The sequence below is a fragment of the Bubalus bubalis genome, chromosome 8 (genome assembly GCF_019923935.1).
Source record: "Bubalus bubalis isolate 160015118507 breed Murrah chromosome 8, NDDB_SH_1, whole genome shotgun sequence".
Lineage (NCBI taxonomy): Eukaryota > Metazoa > Chordata > Mammalia > Artiodactyla > Bovidae > Bubalus > Bubalus bubalis.
This window is the reverse complement of record NC_059164.1, coordinates 15,682,525-15,708,614: the sequence shown is the minus strand read 5'-3', so window position 1 is coordinate 15,708,614 and position 26,090 is coordinate 15,682,525. Positions and strand designations below refer to the sequence as shown.

The 26,090-nt window shown below is 35.8% G+C and overlaps 1 protein-coding gene across 2 annotated transcripts in view; it reads right to left on the bottom strand.

The window, feature by feature from the left end:
- GLCCI1 (glucocorticoid induced 1) overlaps positions 1 to 26,090 on the bottom strand; it is a 107,727-nt gene that overhangs the window by 76,961 nt on the left and 4,676 nt on the right. For both annotated transcript variants that reach the window (XM_006058671.4, XM_025290893.3), the window contains exon 2: positions 415 to 566. In XM_006058671.4, the coding sequence (XP_006058733.4) occupies positions 415 to 566 (152 nt within the window). The remainder of the gene's footprint in view (positions 1 to 414; positions 567 to 26,090) is intronic.

Genomic DNA, 26,090 nt, shown 5'->3' with positions numbered 1-26,090 from the left:
AGAGAGACATGAAGTGAGCAAATGCTGTTGGAAAAACTGATGCTGACAGACTTGCTCGGTTGAAGACTGCCGAAAACACTGAATTTGTATAAAAAAGGCAGTATCTGAGAAGCATAATAATATGAGATATGCCTGTATTTTCTAATATAGTTACTAGTCATTATATTAATTTCTGTAGGAAAGTTAATTCTTAAAACTGTAAGCCTCAAAAATCACTAATACAGACTGATGTGTTACTTATTAAATACTAAATAATTCAAAAACCCAGGTGATAAAAGTTTTTAGTTTAAAGTTTATTAAAGATATCATTTTCTTTGATATATTTAATAATTGGGAAAATCTGATTAAACTACATTTTTACTGTGATCAAAATAGAAGAACTATAGGGTAATGAAACTGATTTGCTTATTTTACCTGAGTAGCTTTATCTTTCATGCATGAAGGGTAATGAACATGAGGATCCCGTGGCCACTGTCCTGTGAGATAAGGTCCTGTTATGGTATCCAGGGAAGAGGTTCGCCTTATTGTGCTAGAGGTTCGAACTTGCTGAGATTTGGGCCTGTCCACTATAAAAAGTGAAGGAAAAAAGACATTAGTCATAAGAATAAAGTGAAACTTAAAATTATCTAAACTTCATAGTTTGTAAAATACCATTCTGCCAATTGTCCCCACAATGTATATTTACCCTAAAAGCCATCCTGTATGAGCTGATGAAATTTATAGACCAAAGGGAAATACATTCACATATTAAATTTTGCATATACTGTCACACCCTACAAAGCTCATTCATTTTAGAGACCTATTCTTAACCCTCTATATCATCTCCACTGCCATTATTTTAATTACGACTTCATCATGTCTCAACTAAACTGCCAGTTTCCTAACTGCTATCTCTGAATCCACACTAACTTTATCTTACAGGGCCACCTCCCTCCACTGCTAAAAAAAACTGCCATGGTTTATTCAGTCTTTCACTCAAAGTCCATTATTTTTCACAGTTCAGCTCCCATATACCTCAATACGTAATGTCTTGCTACCACCACTCCTCCATAAACCTCTGCTAACTACTAACAACCATAACAACTACTAATAAACTCCTATTTCCCAAGTGTGAAGTACTCGCTTCTCTGCCTCTATACTTTCTATCATCTCCTGCATCTAAAATATTCCCCTTCTCTGTACACTTGGCAAAAACTTATCTTCAAGACCAGCTCAGGTGTCACACTGCCTCTGTGAAACCTTTCCCAATGCCCTTCTTTTCTTCATCTCTGTCCTTAAAGATATACACACTCTCCTCTGCTTGCATAAAGCCCTAAATTTGTCCTTCCTTCCTGACCAGAGGGTAAGTTTGGTCCCTACAGATTGAAAAGGAGTTGATACTCAATACTTAGAAATGAATTTATTCAAGGCTACACGTGCACAAAAAATCATGTATACAGAATCTTATTTTAATTGTTTCCTCCTTAATGGATGAAGAATTTGAAGCCCAGAGGGATAAAATTAAATTGTCCAATGAAACAGAACTGCTAATAAGTGACAGAGGTAAAAAGGAACCAAGATCTCTGGACATTCTACACCGTTCAGTCAATCTACTCTAATGATCTGTTTTACCTCTGCTGCAAACAGAGATGATCATACTGAACTCTATAGTTTCTTTACAATGAAAATATAAAAGATTTTTCATGTATGCATCTCAAATGTGCATACTATAATAAATTCCAGTGGATTACAAGTATCCAAGGCTTAGTCTTATTCAGTTATATTTCACATCAAAGAAAATGCCTTGCACATTACAGAGGGTCAAGAAACATTTGTTACTGAATATTGTCCTTTATTCTTCTGAAAACAAAACACAAAATTGTTTTCCTTTTTTTAAAAATCAGAAGACAAAAGGAAATGCAGCACAGCGTGAACTGTCACGTTATTCACACACAGCCATCCTCAGTTCTGTAGGAGACTGGCTCTTCGTTCAGTCAGATCAGTCACTCAGTTCAGTTCAGTTCAGTCGCTCAGTCGTGTCCGACTCTTTGCGACCCCATGACTCGCACTCAGTCACGTCCAACTCTCTGCCACGGCACGGACTGCAGCACGCTTCCCTATCCTTCACCTTCTCTTAGAGCTTGCTCAAACTCATGTCCGTTGAGTCTAGGACTCGCATGAATACCAGAACCTGAGAAAGCTCAAGTCTCTTACAGTTGGTCTTCCACCTCCCTGGGGCCCACCTCGCTGGACACAGAGGGCTGGAGGGCCAAACTGAATCTTACAACTGCAGTTCTGCTTTCTTCTTTGACCCAAGGGTGTTAGAGAAGATCTGGAAATTGTCAGGTTTCCTACCTATCTTGATTACTTAGCTCTCATTTTATTTTGTGATAAGCAAAGTCTAGGATAATCTATTTCTACTGTTTGGAGTCACCTGAAATTTTATTTGTGACCAAAAATCATAGTCAATCTTTATAAATATTTCATCAGTCGTGGAGAGCATGTATTTTCTGTTTTCAGCATACAGTTCTTTTTCTTATATACTAACTGAAATAAAAATACAGAATATAGTAATAAAATAGAACCATGATCTGTCACATATTTAGAGAACTACTCCAAAATTTCTAAACTACTATTGAGATACGAAAATTCTCTTTATCTCTTATAATTTTTATCATTTAAATTTAGTTCTGGGGGCTTCCCTGGTGGTCCAGTGGTTAGGACTCTTGCACTTCCACTGCAGGGGCATGGGTTCAATCCTGATGGTTGGGGAACTAAGATTCCACAAGCTGTGCTGAGTGGCCAGAAAAAAAAAATTTTTATAGAAATTTAGTTCTGTATAATTTGGTTACATATTGATCCATGACATTATTATTATGACATATGCTTTACCATTATAGTCTGTTCCATTTATTGTTTTTTACTTTTAAACTCTATCAAATTTAATTTTATCCCCCCTCTATGCTTTCTTTCTATTATACTGTATCTGGTATGCCTGTTCTTTCACTTTCCGTTTCTTTCAATCATGCTATTTAGGTAACACTCTTGTATACTGTACATAATTAGGCTTTTGAAAAAACTTATAGTAAGCCTTCTTCCTGAAAAACATATGTTATGTTCATCCCACTTATATTTATTGTTATAACAAGTCTGATTAAATCTGTAACTCTTTCATCGAACTTTTTCTTTCTCTTAGAATGCTTCCTTGCTATTTGTTTTCTATGACTTACTTTTTATTTCTTTTTCTCCTCCTTATCACGCCCCCTACCATAAGCAATTCAGAAGACATGCAGACTGTTTTTAGTTCAACTACCAGGAGCTATTTCTATTAATTCTTTTTAAAAAATGTGGTTATAAAAGCAATACGTACAAATTTTAGCAACTTTAGGAAGCAGAGAAAGTTAACACCTCTCATAATCTGATTTATAATAATTTATTTAAAATTTTTTAAAATTACGTTCTCTCCACCAAGAAGAAACAAGGACAAAAACAGATTATCCCTTGAAAAAGAACCATTTTTAGCAATAATAAAGGCCTACATAAAGGTCAGCTACAACCAGAAAATGGAAAGCCACTATATATGAAAAACTCGTGTCCCAACTTTAAGCCACATGCTAGCCTTCTCAGTTATTCAACTGACTGTCCTGGTATCACAGTATTTGTAAGTAACAACTATTTCACTTAATAATGGCTCAAAGCACACGAGTAGTGATGCTGGCAACCCGCTATGCCGAAGAGATGCTGTAAAGCGCTCCCTTGAAGTGAAAATGTGACAGTTCTCAGCTTAATAAAGGAAGGAAAAAAATATTAAATGCTCAGGTTACTAAGATCTATGGTAAGAACAAATCTTTTATCTGTGAAATTGTGAAGAATGAAAAAGAAATTTAGTTTCTTCTGCTGTTGCACCTCAAACTGCAAAAGAGCCACAGTGTGTGATAAATACTTAGTTAAGATGGAAAAAGGCATTATATTTGTATGAGGTATTTTGAGAGAGAGCCTATGCTCACATAACTTTTATTACAATATATTTAAAAAAAATGTTTAATCTGGCTTCACTGGGTCTTAGCTGTGGCACGTGGGATGTTTGGTATTTGTTGCAGCATGGCAGGATATTTGGTTGCAGCATGTGGGATCTAGTTTCCTGACCAGGGATCAAACCCAGGCCCCTTGCATTGGCCCAATAGGGAAGTCCCCATAACAGTATATTCTTACAACTTTTATTTTATTATTGTTGTTGTTAATCTCTTTACTGTGCCTAACTTATAAAATAAGCTTTAACACGTACAGGAAAAATACAGGATATACAGGATATAATAGTATCTGCAGGTTTAGGCTCAACTGGAGGTCCTGATATGTGGTCCTGATATGGAGGTCCCTGTGGATAAGGGGGGGTCTACTCCATTTATATAGGCAACATAATAAATTGTTTATTTCATGATTACAGCTGTGATTAGAATATGTATTTAGTTTTGAACTGGGTGATCACAACATTTCTCAACTAATTATTACAAAATTACCTCAACTCAAGTAAATCAAACAAGAGGACACCTATCCACTAAAACATACATTAGTATACTTAATCTTTAAATTTACAAGCGCTTAAATAATAAAATTTAATTAAAATTAACAATAAAATTGCTAAAATAAATATTCTAAAGTATGAAAGAAAATAAATACTTATTATCATTACTTAAGCTAAACGGGCATCAGAAAAATAGTAACTTCATATGTGGTGAAACCAGGTAATCACCACCACTGATTAAAACTTGATGAATGTCTACTATTTGGAAAGTACTGTTTGACGTACCAAGGAGAATGACAAAATAAATTTTATATTCTCCTCAAGGAATTTACATTCTGGTTGAGGGAGATATAATATGTAGAATTATGCTATAATATAAAGTAGTATTTCATGGCACATGCACGCCAGTGAAGGACAAGAAGGCACACAAGGCAAAAACTAGGTAACAGACAGCTAGAGTGGTGTGCTCTAACCACGTCAAGGGCAGCTGTCAGGCAGTAAGATACAATATTGTAAAGTTAGAAAATAAAATTAAATTAAAAAAAAAAAAGACTCTTAACATGCCACTTGTAGTCCTGTTGCTAACATCTGCTACTTAAATATTTGAGGGTAAAATGCAGAGTAAGTAAATTCAGCAATAAAATATGATGGTTGGAAAAAAATCACATCTGTTTCCAGTACCATCATATTAGGACCAGAAGATGACTACTCATGCAGCATTCTATAAAATGATGTCCTCATTATAATCCATCTACAGGTTATATTAGGTATCCCTGGTGACTCAGACAGTAAAGAATCTGCCTGCAATGTGGGAGACCTGGGTTCAATCCCTGGGTTGGGAAGATCCCCTAGTGAAGGGAATGGCAACCCACTTCAGTACTCTTGCCTGGAGAATCCCACGGACAGAAGAGCCTGATGGGTTGCAAAGAGCTGGACAGACTGAGTGACTAACATACACACCACACACACCACACACACACACACACACACACACACACACACACACACACACACCACACACACACACACACACACACGCTGTACTATCCCTCTCCTCTTATCTTCCCTGAGGATGGAGCAGTGTAGGCCTGGGGTTCCTCTGGGATACCTGCTGAGGATTGTACAAAATAATTATTGCTTTCTAACAGCCAATTGGAAATTTAAGGTGACTTGATCATAGTATAATAGGTTTAAATGCAAGAAGCTATATTAGAAACTCTGAATCCAAATAGCATACAAGGCATTGTTCTAAACAGGCAAAAGACACTTAAAGTCTAACTGCCAGAGAACTGTAATATGATGTTAGATTAATTAGTTAGTTCCCAACAATTTTTCATTTAGAGGCAATACCTGAAGATTGACTGACTAGTGGGTTTGGAAATCTGATGTATTAAGAAACTAATCTGAAGTAGAAAATTAACAAAGTTAAGTGCAATTTCTACAAATTAAAAAAAATTGTTGTTAGAAACTTTAAGAACTTTAGCTACAGAGTATCATGAAACAAGCCACCACACATTCTAAACCAACTTCACCAGGTGATAAAAAGGATGCAGTATTTTTGAGTGCCATAATGTAGACATACAGAATACTAGAATGTACACTAATACACATAATAAAAAATGCTCACATTCTTTTCTTAAAACTTTAACATACTCCAACGTTTTCATAGGTTCAGTCTGCATAAGTAAAAAAAAAGTAAAAATTGTTGATTCTCTGTGTTTAGCTCTCAATAAAGATTATAAGCCAAGCTATTAACACTGATGTTACAAGCAAAGCACATCTAAACTTAAAGAAAGCATTTCAGTGACCACTTATTTAAACCTTCTGAAAAAGAGCTACTGTTCCTTCAACTGCTGTGTAAGGACTATAACTCCATGAAACTTTGCTATTGTAACACCACCACCAAGAATGAACTGCTTCTTACTTGATTCAAAACCCAACACTGATTACAACTGTAAAGAATCCTCAAGTCATACAATTCAGCAGAATGCTTAAGATAACTGAGTAACAAGTACCAATTTTTCCAGATCTTTCTACACAGAACTCATATTAAATAACTAGTTTTACACATACATACCACATTAACAATGTTAGTCAATAGTATCAAAACACAAGTGTGTAAAACCTTTTTATCCTTTAACAGTTATATTCAAAAAGAAGGAGCCATTAAATCCCATAAAGTGTGTGTGTGTGTGTTTGTGTGTGCACGCACGTACACACACACACAAGCCTTAAATCACCTAGTATTGAATAAAAAAATGTAAGGCAATTTTAGTTATGCCCAATGCAACATCTGGGCATGTCTGAGAAGTAACAGCAAGAGCTTTCTAACATAGCATTTCACCTAGAAATTAGATCTTGGGAGATCCCTAGAACATAAAGGTACAAAGCCCTCAGGCACAGGTGAAACTAAGCAACAGATCTCAAAGATGCGAGCCTGAGATGTGGCTTTCTGTCTAAGCATCATCAGGCAGCTTGTTAAAAATGCAGGTTACTGGACCACAGTCCCAGATAGTCGAATGTAGTAATCAGGTGGACCAGGTATTAACATATTTTTTAAACCAAACCAGATTGATTCAAAAGCATCCTCAGGCTTGGGAACCATGGAGGTCCTGAAGTAGAGTTTCTCCAAGTGTTGGACATTTGCTAAGTATGCTCATACCAGGCCCAATTTGTTGTCAACAATGTGAGACTCTCTGCTAGGGAGACCAGAAAATTCTGAATTTTTAATAAGCATGTGAATCTAATGCTACTAAAAACTTAGGAACTTATGTCAAAAGGATTGGGACTAGATCCTTTAGGGTTGCAGCTGCTCAAAAAAAAAAATCATTTTGTTGACTATAAATCTACTCCATTTACACAGGCACTGAAAGTCTGAATATAAATCCAAGAAAATATCCTGCTGCAAAAATAGTCAACCAATTCTTTAAAATCTGCACCTAGCAGCTTACCTTCTAGAATCTAGTACATTTAAACTTTTAGTCATCTCCTTCAAAAGGTCACTTTCTAAACTGAGTGCCAGTCATGAAAATAAGAACCTTCAAATCTAAACACAGAGCACTCCAGGCAGAATGCTTAGGAACACTAGAAAGATGAGATAACTGACAAAAAGTAATACAGCTTCTTTGGAAAGATTGCCTCCCACCCAAACAGGGCATTTTGCACAGAAATAAAAGTTAACTACAATAAAATTCACTTCCCAAAAAAATACAAGAAATTCTGAAAAAATAAACTAAGTAGGTTCCTTTATATAAAGTGCTAAGGAAAAATTAAATAAAATATATAAACAAAGTAAAATTTAGATTTTAATCATTAACCTGAATAAAGAATTTAAGCTTAACTCTCAAAATATGACAATATTTTATAGCTAGTTTATTTAAAACCTTTATCTTTTAACAGAAAAGCAGTGAGTTTTTATGATGTCTAAATTAGCTTCTTCATATTATAATTTCAGTCCTCATCACTGAAATCAAAATAACAAAATCACGAAGCAGAGCCTGAATATAAGACATTAAGTTGTTTTTTCTTCAACTTCAAAATAATCTGAAATGATACAGATCCTAGTGATCAAGAATAACCAAAAGTAGATGCAGGTAGGGAATATTCTTTCTATTGGTTCACTGAGCTTAAGCATGAACTACTACAGGTCTATTCTGTTAATAGAGATTTGCTTCAGTATTTCTATCATGACAGCTCTTTCCTTGAAAGTTATAGTTTTAAATTTATTAACACTGTCAAAGTGTCTCTTTGACCATACTTTATCCAGCTCCTCTAAACTCTTCCCAGTTAGGCCCTAATTGTAGGCTTCTGTGTTTAGCTCTGAATTGTCTGATTTTAGCAAGTATCCTACGATGTCAGTTTAACCAGAATCCCCCACCCTCAATATTGATCACCCTGGATAAGTGATCAGATTCCTCATCTCCACCAGCTCCCATGTAGTATCTTGCTGCCCTGGCCTGTCTTCAGTAATCCTTTTCAGATCTGTTTAGCCAAGATCCCCCTTATTTGGATGTTTCCTTCCAAATCACTCCAGTACTCTTGCCTGGAAAATCCCATGGACTGAGAAGCCTGGTAGGCTACAGTCCATTGGGTCGCAAAGAGTCAGACACGACTGAGCGACTTCACTTCACTTTTCCTCTTAGTAATTTTTCATCTATTCACCCCCATCCTTCTTCTTAGCCAGCTATACAGCCTCACTTTTTCTACTTGTATTCTGAGTTTGAGCCCAATCTCTCTGCATTTACTTCTGGTTATTCTCTCTGCATTGCAGTGGTGCCTACACCTATCCCAATGGTCTCCCTGAAAATAGTCTGCTTTACTATTCTTTCAAAAGTGTCATGAACAGTTTTTTCTTAAACATCACTACCAACATTGTGAGTAATTTTCCTCCTTACCTCACAGTTACAGAGAGCAATTTCCAAAATAAATCCCACTACCCACCAAAAAAAGAGCAATTTAAAGAATTATATAACTAAGAATAAAAAATGTAGAAAAGAGGAGATTGGTATACCTCTCTAGCCAATCTAATGCATATTAATACTGATCATCTAGCAGAATTATTGTTAGATTCAGCTTTCTAAAATCGGCACTGTCTAGGCACTTCACAAATGGCCTTCATGGGCCTTTCTTGCTTAACATATAAGAAGATGGAAAGTAAGCCAAATACATGGGCCACATAAAATCATCAAAATCAAATGAACTTCCGATAACAGACAGGAAGGACACCAGATCTGAATGTGCTATCTGAACTAAAACTAAAGGGCAAAAACTAAAGCCCTCTCAGTGTGAGTAGTTTCTGAAACAGTAATCAACCAGACCTGGAATCCTGCCACAGAAGCAATCTAGAAAATATGCTGAAATGACCATCTGGCTGCCCTGCAGAAATCTGGAAAGGAACCAGTCAAGAAGCTGACAAGAGAAACAAACATGCGTCTGACCCAATGAGGCCTGACACCTGTAACCTGAGGTCTGTCAAGAAAAACAAACAGGAAAATGGAGTCAAGCAGCCATTTAGGAATGATTCTCTAGGTTATAGCTCACTCAGATTTGTGTCAAATGATACATAAGTTGAGATAAGACATTTGGAGGAAGGCCTTCAGCCTATTTTCAAATAAAATTCAAGAGAGTGTCTTTTTGTATTAAGGTTGTAAAGAAAACTTCACCAAGATGGTCATGAAGGCAGGTGACAAGCACTGGAAGAAATACACAACAAATTACGATGGAGTTCTGACATTTAGAATACATCTACAAAGAATTACGGGTATAGCAGCTGAGATGCTAAAGATTTTTAAGTTCATTTTTTTTCTGGTGGCAAAATGGTATTTCTTTAGGGAACCTCGGCAAAGTCATAATTAGCAGAAGAACATTCTATAAACTTTATGAACTTCCAATGAATTCAATTAATAGAGATTCCAAATATCCAAAATCTCACGTGACTAATGGGTTCAAATTTTAAAGAGACAATCACAAAGTATTAGCAACTATAAGATAATATAAGATGATCAAAGATGGAAATTAATATAATGAGAGGAAAGCAGATATTCCTTAACCGGAAGATGAAATGCTTCATAAAGTTTTGTTTCAAAGCACTTAACTTTCAGTTAAAGCCATGGTAGAGCTTAGAAAATTTTTAACCAAATAAGGCAGATCCACTATTATACCCCAATTAAAAATAAAAAACAAACTAACAAAAAAGACTACAGTACAATAAAGGCTACCGAATGGGCTGTATCTTTACCACAGTATGACATCCAATGTTAACTGATGAAACCCCCTGATTGAAAGTAGGGAAAACTGTGATCTCATAGTTCAAAACATGCTAAAAATCTACTTTAATTAAATGTGAGAAGCAATGAAAAACCTCAAAATTAGAAACATTCAGAAATGATGTGTTTGCAGGCAAGGAAGATATGAAAAGAGAGGTGATCAAACTCAGGAAATATTTAGAAATAAAAGAAAAACTTATTCTAGGAATGAAAACTTTAAGTTACAAGAAACAGAGTGGGTTAATGCATTGCCTAAGGTAGAAAATAGAACATAACACAAATTTTAGAATTTAAAAAAAGAAAATTTAAATTTTAGAATTTAAAAAAATTTTAAGAGACAATAGTTATTACGTAACATAAGCAAAACTGTCCAACATGTTTAGGAGGAGTCCTTGAAGAAGACCAAGGCAACAAAACAAAACATACTAAAAACTACAATTTAAGAAAACTCTCCTAGAATAAAAGATAACTTCAAACTACATACTGAAAGACCATATATGGATCTGAGAAAAATGATACAGCCAATACAGTCCATATCAAACACACTTTAATGAAGCCAGTGACCTTCAAGTATAACAAGCCATAGATTAAAAAAACTTAGTTCTTGCTACATAATATATGTAGAATTCAAGGAATATTGTTCCCATGAGTCTTTCCTGAAGAATATACCAGAGAATAAGCTTCATACAACCAACAGCTTGGAAAGGAATTAACATGAAGACTGCTGGAATGTGTGAGCCATTCATGCAGTAATTTTCAAAGGAGAAAACAGCAGAATGCTCAGTATCTCTAAGGCAAGTCTTTCATCAGTACATGAAAGAAATAACCAGAGAAGGATTGCAAATTCATATGGTTATTCTCTCAGCACATCTGAATTTAAGACTTAAGAATTTCCAGAACATCTGATAACCAAATTATTAAAAATTTTATATAGCCATATTTATATTAAAATTTTTAATATTTCTCCAATATTTATTGCGTTGACTCAGAAAAATACTAGCTCCAGAGAGGTATACTTTCTTCCTAGGTAACCTAGTAAAGAAATGAGCTCCTGCTCAATCTACTGAAGAAACTAACTGAAATGGAGCATCCATAGTCACTCCATTATTAGAATTTTTGCCCATCCCCTTCCTCTAGAGGTGGCAGTTACAGAGTCAAGTTTGAAAATACACCCTACAGAAGCCTGTAGCAAGAACCAGGAATGGATCAAGGAACAGGAATTCCTTTTATGGGGAAAAGTAGAATAATGGGCTGAGGTGCTTAGAGAGAGAAGCATTTGGAAAAAACAAGATGGAAAGTCTGAAGAGGACCTTCACCTTGCAAGGGGCTAAATCTAGAAGGACCTGCTTTTCGAAGGAACAAAAGCAAGCAGCCTCTTTCCACATCATCCTACTATCTATGGGACAAGTTAATAAAGAACAAAAAGTCCTAAAATAATTTTCAAGGCCAAGAAAAAAATTGACTATTAACATTATGGAATCAGGATCTTACCACTATTACAAAAGAACAATCAAGTTATACCATGAAAAACAAGGTATTTAGAAATCTGTATGACTCCTATAGTTCCTCTGATTCTGAAAAAGAACCTGAAAATGACCATCTTTCTCATCTCTTATTTGAATAAAGAATAATGACTAAATATGGCACAGAAAGCACAACAGTCTCCTAGGCAAGTAAATATCTCTTCTCAAATCTACACTGAAAATTTGCAGAATTCTAAATCCAAATATATTTTAACAACATACAATTTATAAATGAAAGTAAGATTCAAGCATTTAAGTCTTAAGTTTGAAACATTTTGTTTAGGTAATAAAAACTACAGATTAGCTCATAATAGCATGATAATAGCTCATAATAGCATAATAAGAGGGTAAATAGTTAACTCCATGGTTAAACATAGAAAAGATTAAGGAGAAAGGCTTAGGAAAAGAAAACTGTTTAGTTTCATTAAGATCTGACTGCTAGTCAACTTAATTTGCTGATGGTAGGCAAATTATAAACAGAAGGCTGTACTGCAATACATCTGGATGCCACTGATTTGCTTCATGAAAAAGAATCTAATTAAATCTACCCTACTAGTTGTATTTTTCCCTTCAAAAATTGTATTTTTCCCTGTGTCCCCAAATCCAGCAATGGTGAATACAGAACTAACTACACTTCTGTAGATGAAACCCAGAATCAGTAGGCTCAACAGAACGAAGGCTTCAGAAATAAGGAAACACAGATGTTTATTCTAGCATTTACTTTCATAAATATTGACATCAAAGAACCAAATATGTACTATGAAGCAGTAGTTTATCCAAAATTGGATGCTTCATTAAAGCTGGAAATGGCCAAAAGCTGCAGGAAACATCCTGAAGGAAAAGGTCTTATATAAATGATACCTTTGTAGAAACCATGGAGTAAAACAGAACATGGTAAAAACTAGTTCTGTGTTTGCATACACAGAACACCTTCCACCTCAACAATTCTACAAATATTATGCATAGAAGGTTGCCAGGAAACGTTGCCAAGGACTGGGAGCAACTTCAGAAAAAATAAAATAAAACTACTAGTGGCATGACTAAGTGTAGGGAAAAGTGTCAAAAGTATTTTAGAAGAGCATCATATTTTATTCCTCCAGAATAGACCCCAAACTGGTCATTATAATCTTAGTCAAAAACAGTCTATTGATATTATTGATTGAACTGTACTTAATCCAAAATGGCACTGCCCGGGAGCAATAAATGGACTGAAGTCACAAAGTTTCAGAGTTTGTTATTAGCATCTAAGTTAATTTTTTCCCTTAAATGATAAAAAGAACATTGTTCAAACTAACCGCCCAAGAAATGAGTGCACAAATATCAGACTATACTTTTTGGAAGTAGCATAAGTCAATCATACCTAGAATAGCTAGGGCATTTGTCATAAAAACCTGAACAACACTTTAAGATGTACTAAAAAGATTCATCTCAACAAGGGAAAAAAACAAAACCACATTTTTGCCAATTATACAAAGGAGATGAGTCGACTGGATTTTTGTCTGCCCTTTTCCTCCATTCTTTCCTCCTTCACCTCTGACCAGAATTTTTTAAATATCTCCTGTGTAGTTTTTGAGGCAGGACAAGCACTGAACAATGTATGTTCAAACATTACAAATAAAACCATTTTTCATGAATACATCAAATCAATCATTTATCCCTCTCTCTTCCCCCATATTATATTTTAGCTATTTTACTTTCACTTAAGAATGAAATAAGAAAGCAAAACCTAACACAATTCACTAATCTGTTTAGTTTATACTTAAAACATAAACATATTTGCCAGAGGGTGGGCTCCTTTCCTAAAAGTTAAGGCTGTCTCTTTTTTTGTTTCTCTAACAACTGGCACAACTTCTCAAGTTTTGTTAAACCTGTGGATTTATTTCAGTTATACATTCTTTCCTTATTCTTAATGTAATAAATTACCCCAAAACTAAGATGGAACTCATTACCAAAGGACACTTTTTGGCAGGGCCTCAATAGAATGGCTCCTATTTTTTTTAACATTCTGCATGTGGAGCTCATCTAAAATCATTGTGACTAGGGTGCAAGACGGTGACAAAAGGAACTTGAATTCAGATCCTATTATCATTCTGTTTTCAACATGTACATAAAAGGCTGTATCTCCATGCTTAGGTATTTCACAAGCAGGTCATTAGGTTCATATAATAAAGAACTCTTCCATTTTCTGCATGCCCAAGACAAGTAACATTCATATAAAATAACAAGATCACTAAACTTAGCGCCCTCACAGGCACTCTGCGAGACCATGGACTGATTTCCACAAGGCTATCAATGCTTAAAATATCTCCAAACTTTTTCAAAAATGGTTACAAGGTCTTCAGTTAATAAAAATAAAATAGCAAATTATATAAAAATAAATCCATTCCACCCAGATCACACAATCTTGGTGTGTGAACTTCATGTAGGGTCTCCTGCATGCTGACGGAGGCACTGACAACCACGAACCACACGTGCCTATGTGCTGGGTCACGGGAGGAACAGTGACACTCCCAAGGTGAATTTTCAAAGCGGCTCCAGGAGAAGCAGTTGGCAGACCACATTTCTTTAAACTGTGAAGTGCAGCAAAGTTGCTAATGCTAGCAGCTACCATTTTTTTAAATTTGTGGCTTAGCACAATAAAAACTCAATGTATCTTCCTGGCTGACAGATGGCCTTCCGTATAATCATTCATGGATTCTGACTTCCTTCATTTCATGGCTCCATCATTCCCCCAGGGCCTTGGTTAGACTCCTCTCCTAAATTCTTTGCATCCAGCTGGCAGATGAGGAAAGAGAAAGAATGAGGAGGATCAAACTAGTGCTTTTTCACTGAACACAGATGAAAGTGCTGTTGTGTATCACAAAGCTTTAACTAATTGCAAGGAGTAGGAAAAATAGTCTAGATGTGGGCCAAGAGGGAGACAAAACAGGATTTGGTGAATACTTAGAAGTCTCTACAATAGAAAGGCAGTTTGTCTGAATTACCCTCGTAGATAGTTTGATAGCCAAATTTTAGAGTGTGTCTCACTGAATTATTATAATCATTACCACAAATAGAATAATTAATTTTATTTACAGTAATCAATAGATTACCTTAACCTGATAAGGAATCCTTACCCTGACAAGGAAAGAAGTATGGAGCTACTGAAAGATAACAGCATTTTCAATACAAAGTGAGTTCAGTTTACAAAGTACTCGAGGTACACAACTGTGGATGCTAATATGAGTCATTTATGTCAAGGCAAGGATTGTGAACTTCAGAATTTTTTTTTTTAAAGAAAGACTGTGTTTATAACAATGCCAGTGGGTAAATTAGAGATGGGGAACTAATGGCAGGGGAACCACTAGAGAGGCGGCAGTTCTAGCAAAGCAATAAGCAGTAATGAAGCCATGAGGTGATGGAAAGAAGCTCCCAGATTCAGAATATAATTCTATGGAGATGGGAGATGGGATAAGACACAGAATGGGATAAATGAGGGACGAGGAAAAGTTAATAATTATGCTATAAGGAAGTTAAGAACCCAATCCAATGATGCTCTGGGTCGGAAAGTCTTAACCGAGGCTGCTGTGTTTCACACTGCCAGTAAGCAAATACAAGAAACTATTCAGCTCTGTTTCTGTACCAGATCTCTGAGTTTAAATTGGTGGCTCAGATGGTAAGGAGTCTACCTGCAATGCAGGAGAGCCAGGTTCAATCCCTGTGTCAGGAAGATCCCCTGGAGAAGGAAATGGCTATCTACTCCAGTGTTCTTGTCTGGAGAATTTCCATAGACAGAGGAGCCTGGTGGGCTACAGTCCATGGGATGGCAAAGAGTCAGACACGACTGGGCAACTAACACACACACAGTGATAATATTTCTAATACTATCTTATCACATGTGAATAACTAAAGCACATTACCTAAATTTGAAATTACACAGAGTAAAATGTAGTAATAAATCATTGCTTTTCTGTCAGCACAGAAAAATACACTAGGCCACCTTTTCAAAGCATGTGATATATTCTACTGTGTGAAACACAGGTGGAGTATACTTTAAGGGAAAACTTTATATATAGATGGTAACAAAATCAGCAAGGAGGTAATGAGCATGAGCAAAACATCCAAGGACAATTATAATGATATTTTAAAATATTTGGATATGTAAACTTGCAGGATGTCAGCATCATGTCTGTTTTAATTTGCTATATACAATTATCACCTTTAAGAATACCCATTCCAATCAGTGGAAATGCAATAACTACACCTTTCAATGCTTGTTTCAACTTTGAATTTAAATACCAACATAATCTTCTGCTCAAAAATCACAAAGCCAATTCCAGCAGAGAAAATTATCATACACTTGTTAAGAAAATTAAACTACAGATAACTGAATTGTCATTCCAAATTATGTTAGTTGACTCAGAAAGGGGAATTTATATTTAAACCAATCAATCTGTATCTAAAAACCCATCCAACAAACTCATTTTTACCAGAGTCCTGAAGTAAATACTACAAAGAATCCAGCTTTTAAGACATGCCTCTAAAAAGAAATATAATTGTGTTAGAAATAGTAAATTTCTCTATAACCACAAGGAAGATGTTCAGAATTCTCCTCTAGTTAGATGTCCACTGGTTTTATCTTACATGGGGCAAGTAACATAGAGCTCTAAGTAACTAATACTTAGTGTAAGTCACTACCATTTAGTATATTAAAATTACTTACAGCATTATGAGAAGATGACCATGAATTTCTACTCTACATAGCAAGTGTCAGGAGCCAGTGACTATCCAGTGACTGATGAGAAAGGAATGTGACCTTTGCAGCATTCTCTCTCTTGTATACATACACACCACACTAATGGATACTGTGCAGACTTCAGGTATAATCGGATTAGGTGACCAGTTAATTTCTTTTTAAAAAAAAAATCTGTACACAAATTTTTGTAGCATTTTATAAAACAGATTTTTATTTGTAATAGCCCCAAACTTAACCACAATGTACTCCAACAAGTGGTGGGTTAAAGAAACTGTGGTACATCCGTGGATCTTGGAATTTTGCTTGGCAATTAAGGGGAACAGACTATGGGTACTCTCAACAACTTTGATATATGTCGGTGGCATTATGTTGAGTGAAAAAGAGCCACACTCAAAAGGCCACATAGTGTATGATTTCTTTTATCTAACGTTCTCAAAATGACAAACTTATACAGACTGAGAACAGCCTGGTGACTGCCAGGAGTCAGGATGGGGGGGGGGGGGAGTGGCGTGACTGCAAGGGGCAGCACAAGAGGGGGTCCGCGTGGCCTCCCCGTCTGTGATAGGGCAGCTCTGCATCTTGATTACACTGGTGGTCACTCAGATCTGCTGCACACGCGATGAGACTGATACACACGTATAGCGTCAGGCACACCAATACAAAAATTCTGGTTTGGTGCCATACTTTAATTTTGTAAGATATACTCATTAAAGGAGAGGTTGATGGAGGATGCATGGGACTTCTCTGTACTGTCTTTTCAACTTCCTGTGAATGTTTGTTTATCTTTAAATTTCTATTGGGGTGAGGTTGATTTACAATGTTTTGTTAGCTTCAGGTATACAGCAAAATGAATCTGTTATACATATATCCACTCTTTTTTAGATTCTTTCCCCATATAGGCCATTATAGAGTACAGAGTAGTGTTCCCTTTGCTATACAGTAGGTGCTTGTTAGTTAATAGTGTATATATAGGTGAGCAATTAATTTCTTAATCCTTAAGTATATACAGAAACTTTAAGTTAAAGTCAGACTATAGGAATATACAATTATAAAGATCATAATCCACAGTGTTAATCATATTTCTAGTCTAATTACACTGACTTATTGCCTTGTCCTCTTGATATTAATAACAGCAGAAGGTTTGGTGAAAGTTTTTCATGAAGGAAGAAATATTTCCTCCATGAAACTGGTTAGGAAAGGTTTGGTAGGAAATTATAACTCAAATAATAACTTTTTTTATAAGGACAAAATAATCCGGTAAAAAAACCTGGAATATTTATTGAATTTAAAAGCATACCTTTCCACAGAAAAATGTGAGAAATAGAATCATTAGTGCATATGAATTCTTTCCCTTGTAGGAGTTATCTGAATACAAAATCTCTTATAATTTTAATACTCACACTAGAAAGGGAATGGAAGAGATCTATTCATGTTCATTTATAACTTCTTAGGATATTAATTCTGCTAAATGTCAGTAGAACATTTTATGTAGCAATGAGAAATTACACTATTCAGTAATATATTTTTACAACCGCAGATGAACCTCAATCTTGTGTAACTGACTTCCTAAAAAGTTTGTATAAATAACACTTTGGTAAACTGAATAATTTTACTTGCACATAAATTGGATATTCTCTTAAGCAAATAACCACCCCAAAATCTAATCTTTACTTTAAAATTTTTACATTATAATAAAGCACAAATTAATATGTAATTCACATTCTCCTATTGGGAGCTTAGAATAATCATGATCTTTATGACAGATCTGAAAACATTTAAATTTTTAATTGAGTATGTCCACAGTTTTTGGCATGATGGTTTTTTAAGTTTCTCCAAGTAGAACAGCTTCAGAAGCTGATTTCATGTTAATTCCACAAGGCTAGGCCAAACTTTAGCAGAATATTTTAATATGTCTAGGCAGCAATACCGGAGAAGGCAATGGTACCCCACTCCAGTACTTTTGCCTGGAAAATCCCATGGATGGAGGAGCCTGGTAGGCTGCAATCCATGGGGTCGCTAAGAGTCAGACACGACTGAGCAACTTCGCTTTCACTTTTCACTTTCATGCATTGGAGAAGGAGATGGCAACCCACTCCAGTGTTCTTGCCTGGAGAATCCCAGGGACGGGGGAGCCTGGTGGCTGCCATCTATGGGGTCGCACAAAGTTGGACACGACTGAAGTGACTTAGCATAGCATAGGCAGCAATACAGCTTAGACCTAGATACATTAGAGAAGCCACAAGATGATGCTCTCCTAAGCTTCATCTAGTAAGGGAAAAGCACATGGAAGTTAAGTATTCAGTATTCAAAAAAGAATACCAAAAAGCTCAACCTAATCTTGAAAGAGAAGCATAAGAACATAATAATTCATACGTGAAGTTCAAAGCTCAGAGAAAACAGTGGGTCATATTCTTGGCAGATTTTAAATAACCTGAGTTTGTTGAGAAATATAAATGTGAACACCCCAACTGCATCTAGAATATGTATTCTTTAAGGGTTAAACAGCTCTTCAGACATAGTAGTCTCAATAAATATTCATTGTGTGAAAGAGAGAGAAAATCCACTAGTTTTACCCATCAACATACTATCAACAGCTACTGCAATACCCGAAAATAAAAATTTCTTAAAATGAACACTTATCACTGAAATTAAAGCCATACTCATCCTCTTTGTATTTTAACCAAAAAGACAAAGAGTGAACAAATGCGATCAACTGGCCAGGTGTTTTTCAATAATGGGTCACTTAGATATGTAAAGAATGACCAGAATTTTAAAATAAGGTTTATTTTAAGCTCTCTGATCAAAATATTGCTGCATATTTTAGCTTTTCCTCAAAACATTATTTCTGAGCACAATCTCCCTAATTCTACAACACTAATGAAACTGCGTTTAGCAGTATTTGCTAATCCCTGCTTAGTAAGTATTAGACACTTAAATGAAACCACCTGACTTTAAACAGGAAACGGACAGTTGATTCTTTTCAGAGTACCTTCAAAAACCCTTCAGTAGAAAGAAAATGACACTGTCAGAAAACTCAAAACTATGATAAATATAATTTGTTTATAGATTACCAGCTAATATAGAGAAAAATCACTATTTTACCATGATCTTTTGTACACGTTTATGGAAAGATCATTTCACAGGTTACATGCGCACAGCAAACAGTTTTTAAAGGTAACTAAGCAACTGAGCTCTGTAAGTTTTTTTATTATTTTCTAAGATACAAAGATTACTTCACTAATCCAACTTATAAACTGATGTATTTAACTAGGAAACTAATTACAGAAGAAATGTCATGAGAAACTTCATCACAGACTCTATAAAACACTTTCAGTATCAGAACAACAACAGAAATGCCATGTCTAATGTTACTTATGAAAGGATCCATATTCCACACTATCAAAGAGAGCGTACAGTAAGCACAAGGCACACTGAAAAATGCCACAACATCCTGAAAGAAGTTGTTAAAATGGAGATTGAAATATCTCTCTATATCACATCAGCAAACCTAGAAAAAGGAAAAGAGCCCAAGCAGGCATAAACTGAGAAGACAGCACACCTTACTTTGCCATGAGAATGAAATATAAAAAGATACTATTTTGAATGCTGCTGAGCTGTCACAGAACGGTGGAGGTTAAAATCAGTGTTATGCTTGAATGGAACCTTATGATGCTTTATTACAAATGCAAAGGTTACATTATCAAATATGAAAATACAAAAGACTCATTCTACCCAGATTTTGAGATTTCACGTGAAATCTAAATTCTGTCTTAACAAAGTATATTTTAAGGACCAAGGGAAAGGCCCACTAATGACATAATAAAGTTCTGAAGTGCTATGGCATTCTTATATACATATCTGAGGCCTGAATCACTGGGAATACTTGCAGCTATTTTAAGTTCTGTGGACCCTAGAGTTTAGTCCCATTTAGCTTTCTCTTCACCCAACCCCCTGCCAACACTATTTTTGGCCTTTCTGTGTCTTAACTATATAAGCAATGGGATTACCCATTGTGCATGTTTTCCTGTCCCATAATTAACTGGGTTCCAAAAGCAACTTCCAGCTAACCTGAAGTCAGGACTTAGAGAGTTACATGGCCCTGTGGGCCTTCTGTGCATGCCACCTGACCCTGAGCAAATTACTTAACCTCTCAAGAGAGAAGTGAGAGAATAAAAGTTATCTGTGAAGAGAGACTGTAAAAGTATTATAAAAGTATTCTACACCGAGTTCTGGTTAAGACTAGTTGCTCAACACATAACTAGCTGTACGAAGAATCATCTAGTGTATACAGTGCTATAGCAGTGGAGACAGTATGGTACTGGCATAGAAACAGACACATAAACCAATGGGTCAGAGGGCCCAGATAAATAAATCCACGCATATTTGTTGTTGTTCAGTCATTAAGCTGTGTCCGACTGTACTGCATGGACTGCAGCACGCCAGGCTTCCCTGTCCTTCACCATCTCCCAGGGTTTGCTCAAACTCAGGTCCATTGGGTCAGTGATGCCATCCAACCATCTCATCCTTTGTCACCCCCTTCTCCTATGCCCTCAACCTTTCCCAGCATCAGGGTCTTTTCCAATGAGCTGGCTCTACACATCAGACCAATGGCACAGAGGGCGCAGATATAAAAATCCACGGATATATGGTCAACTGATCTTTGACAGAGGTACCAAGAATATACAATGAGAAAAGGATAGTCTCTCTATACACGGTGCTAGGAAAACTGGATATCTATGTGCAAAAAAGTGAAACTGAACCCTATCTTATACCATGCACAAAATTAACTTGAAATGGATTAAAGACTTAAATATAAGACCTGGAACTGTCAAACTCCTAGAAGAAAACGTAGGGAAAAAGCTCAGTCCTGGCAATGACATTTTGGATATAATACCAAAAGCACAAGCAACAAAAGCAAAAATAAACAAGCAACTAAAAAGCTTCTGCGCAGCGAAGGAAACAATTAACAAAACGAAAAGACAAGTTATGGCACAGAAGAAAATACCTGCAAACCATACATCTGATAAGGGCCTAGTATTTTGGATATATACATTTGCTATACCCAAAATATATATATGGAATTCATGTAACTCAATAGCAGAAAACACAAATAAGCTTATTAAATAATAGACAAAGGAGCTAAGTAGACATTTTCCAAAGATGACATATAAACAGCTAATGAGGGCACATGAAAAGGTGCTCAAACAGCACTAACCAGAGAAACACAAATTAAAACCACAATGACACACCATCTCACGCTGGGTAGAATGGCTACTGTCAAAACGACAAGAGAATAACACATGTTGGTGAGGATGTGGAGAAAAGAGAACCCTCGTACACCACTGGCGAGACGGTAAACTGGTGGGACTGGGAAACAGCATGAAGGTTCCTCAAACACTTAAAAACAGAACGAACATATAATCTAGCAACCTCACTCTGAGTATACGCTTATAGGAAATAACACCAGGATCCTGAAAAGATACCTGCACTCCCATATTCAATGCGGCATTATCCACAATAACTAAGATACGGAGAACCTCTGTGTTCACTTATGGCGGAATGGACAAAGACAATACATACGTATATGTATGTGTACACACACACACACACACACACAGAATATTACACAGTCTTTTAAAAAGGAAATCCTGCCATTGGCAACAACATAGATGAACTTGGAGGATATTTTTCTAAGTGAAATATGCCAGACACAAAAAAACAAATACACAGGGAAAAAAACAATTATGATCTCACTTATGTGCGTAATCTTAAAAAGTAATTCACAGGAGAGAGTAGAATGATGGTTGCCATGGCCTGGCAGGTGGGGAAAATTGCTGGAAGGGTACAAACTTGAAGTTGTAAGACAGGTTAGTTCTGGGAAACTAATGTACAGCTGGTGACTGCAGTCAGTAATACTGTATTGTATACTTGGAATTTGCTAAGAGTATATCTTAAGTGTTCTCATAACATCAAAAAAAAAAAAAGTAGCTCTGTGAGGTGATAGATATGCAGTTATCTTGATTATGGTAATCACTTCACTTTGTAAATGTATACCAAATCATCACACTGTATACCTTAAAATATATACAACTTTGTCAGCTATACCTCAGTAAAACTAGTTTTAAAAATTCAAAAGAATCATCTAGTTTAATAAACTTACTTTTACTTTTCCTTTCCATAGTAGACTCTTTTCCTTACCCAACTAAACTCTTAAAAGGCCCACTCATTTTAAAGAGAGAGAAAATAAGATGAAGATTTAAGGACATACTGTAAGTCAAACGTCACAAGTGGATAAATAACTCAAGTCTCTTGACTTCAAATCTAGTTATTTTTCAGCATACCTTTTTGTTTCTAAGGTTCTTTTATGGAACCATTTGGAAAATAATTTTTGGTCTTTAACTTGATAAGAGAAAAAAGCCAGGTTATTCTATTAAGGAATAAATGTGGCCACACACTGTTTCATTCCACATTTATCAGAAAAAAAGACCCTTCCCAAAGCAAATTTATATGATCAGCAATAGGCCATGCTCATTCAATCTTATATTCAATAGTATCTATAGCAATTATTTTAAGATATATCATAGGTATTAACAAAACTAATTAAGCCACAAAGAGTTCATTGAGGTTTTGTTTGTTCTGCTTAAGAAAACAATTGTATAATGATTTTAGAAAGCCTTTGTTTCACCAAATAGTTAATATTTTAGTAATCTAAAAGTTAGCTATGTGAAGTTCTCCCTGTGGCCATACTGGCTAAATAAGGGGCTATTTCTGTCAGCAGGAGATAGATACTTGATCTTTAGTGACACTAGGCAGCAATCTGTAGCAGTTTTTGCATTCTTGTTATGAAACACACCCAGAAGTTTAGTGAGTTTCTTAATTCTAATATCTTGGAAGACAATTTTGGACACCAGTCTTCCCACACAATAATGAGTCTCACAAGTTTAACTCATCCTTATTTTTGGTGAGCCATCATTAAAGTACACCATAGTGGCATTTCATTAAGTTACAAACATTCAGAGTTCAAACCCACAAATTGCAGGATAACTATTAGCTTCTTAGGGGTGAGGGGCTGAATTAATCCAGCACCAGTTGCTGGGACTATCACCTGAGAACAGAATCTCTGCTTAGTGATTCCTGAAACATTTACCAGTTTATCACCACATATAACTAACTTTTAATAATCATGGGGAAAAGTACTTCTCACTATAATACAATTCAGAAAGAGTACAGATTCTAGAAGTACACAAGGCCAGATACAGCCAAGTTCATATCCTTGACCCTTCAGGAACCAGGATTTCTCACACAGTCACTTATACCTGACTTCTCTCTGTCTGTCTGTCTGTCTGTCTGTCTGTCTCTCTCTCTCTCTCTCTCTCTCTCTCTCTCTCTCTCTCACACACACACACACACACACACTTACACACACATTCTCAGGCTTTTACATGACAAAGAGATACGACCAATCCAACCATATTCTATTTCAGTTACATTCACTAACCTAGGTCTTACATTTTTAGACATTCTGAAAATGTCAAAACATACTCCAGCACAGTATAATAGTGCTGTGGAAGCAACAGAAAACCTATTCATTAGTAATTTTTACAGCTCAGAAGTCACAGCTGATGACCAGTATCAAAGTCTTCTTTCAATTAGGAGCAACAGGATAATCCTGTAGAGTGAACACCACATCTAGAATCAAAAATTCGATTTCAAATCCACTTTCTTGATGAATGAAAGTATATATTGCCTTAAGCACTCACATGTTTTCTTCCTTTCTGCCTACATCTTTAGAGATACAACTTAATATTGGAGAGGTTATTGAGGTATCTGGGGCTTCCCAGGTAGCTCAGTGGCAAAGAATCTGCCTGCAATGCAGGAGATGCCAGAGACGTGGGTTCAATCCCTGGGTTGGGAAGATCCCCTGGAGGGGAGGAAATGGCAACCCTCTCCAGTATTCTTGCCTGGGGAATCCCATGGACAGAGGAGCCGGGAGGCCACAATCCATGGGGTTGCAAAGAGCCAGACATGACTGAGCAACTAAGCCTGCAAGATTGAGGTATCCATGAACTTGCCTCGTCCCGCCAGCTGCCACAGTAACATTTACCTGCGGTAAACATCACAGCTTAAAGGTATCTGGCATGCTTGCTCCTACAAAAATGAAATACTTTTTTCCATAATTTGTTCATAATTAAGAATAATCCTATATTCTTCAGAATTACTATAAACCCATTATATGTATCACATATATATATATATTATGTACACACATATATGTATATATATGTATTTTTTTGCAGAATAAACACAAATCTTGTTCTTCTAGAATGAGCCGGATGAGTGATGAAGTCATAGTCAGTTCCAGGGACTCAGATGAGGGGTAGAAAGGGAAAGCAATATGGCTTCTGGCTCTTCCATCAGTTTCTCAAGTTTTTTACATCATGGATGATAGTGTGCTTTCTGTCTTCCACTTGCTTTAAGTAAACCCAGTTAGCGACAATTATGAGATAAGCTCAACTTCTTGTTAAAAAAGAACACAGGACAGAAACAGCACAGTGATTTGGTCTCTTAGACATTTAATAAGAGAACAAAATTATATATTGAAGACAAAAAACAGCAGCAGCAGGCACAAACCCCAGACAGGTGCTAAGGAAAATCCTATCAGGGGATTTAAACTCTGGAGAAAAGACTAAACTAAAATTAAGAATAACAAAGTCATCAGTAGATACGTCTTGGCAGATTATTAGCTACGTGTGAAAGCTTTGATAAAATGGGCTTTTAGCAATGTTTTAAATTTCAGATTTAAGAAAAATCCTCTCCTACTTGCCATTCGTTGAACATTGCCATTTATTTCCATTGTTATTCATTGCCATGGAGCCCAATTATTCCTTTATTTTCTTCTTCACATTTAGTCTGCATTAGCACAAATAAAAATCACAAGGATACCATTACCCTTCAACATTTCCCCAATATATAAATCCTAATTTGCATTAAATCCTTGAGGAAACATACACTGTGGTGAATGAAATGTCCTCTGTAAAAAGGAAATAATGAAGTAATTTTTAGCTAAATATATGTACACACAACTTTACATACGGTTAAACTGATCAAGGCGCTTTAATAACACTAGGTGTATACAATAGTCAATATGCTTAGAATAATAGTTATTTGAGAGGAATGTAATCTTTGAGCATGAAAAAGTTTAAGAATATAAAACTTCTATAAATTCACTCAGATCCATTTTGCTATTGACCCACTGATGTAGAAGTTTTATGTACCATAATTAATGGGAAAAATTAATGAATGCTGCTGATACTTAGTATAGTTCTCAAAAGCTAAAAATCTTTCCCCAAAATCAGTATTTGAAAGTTATCTCTTTAGGGAAAAAAGTCAAAGCTTTAACTGTCAGTATATTTTTCAGTCTAGATTAAGAAAGCTTTGAAACAAGGATCTAAGCACTCTAGGAAAACTAATTTTAAAAGTGGGGGGCACAGGAGTGGGGGACCATAATTTTCAAAAATATTAGCCTGAGAAGTAACTTTATAATAAGAGAATGTCTGAATATCTTT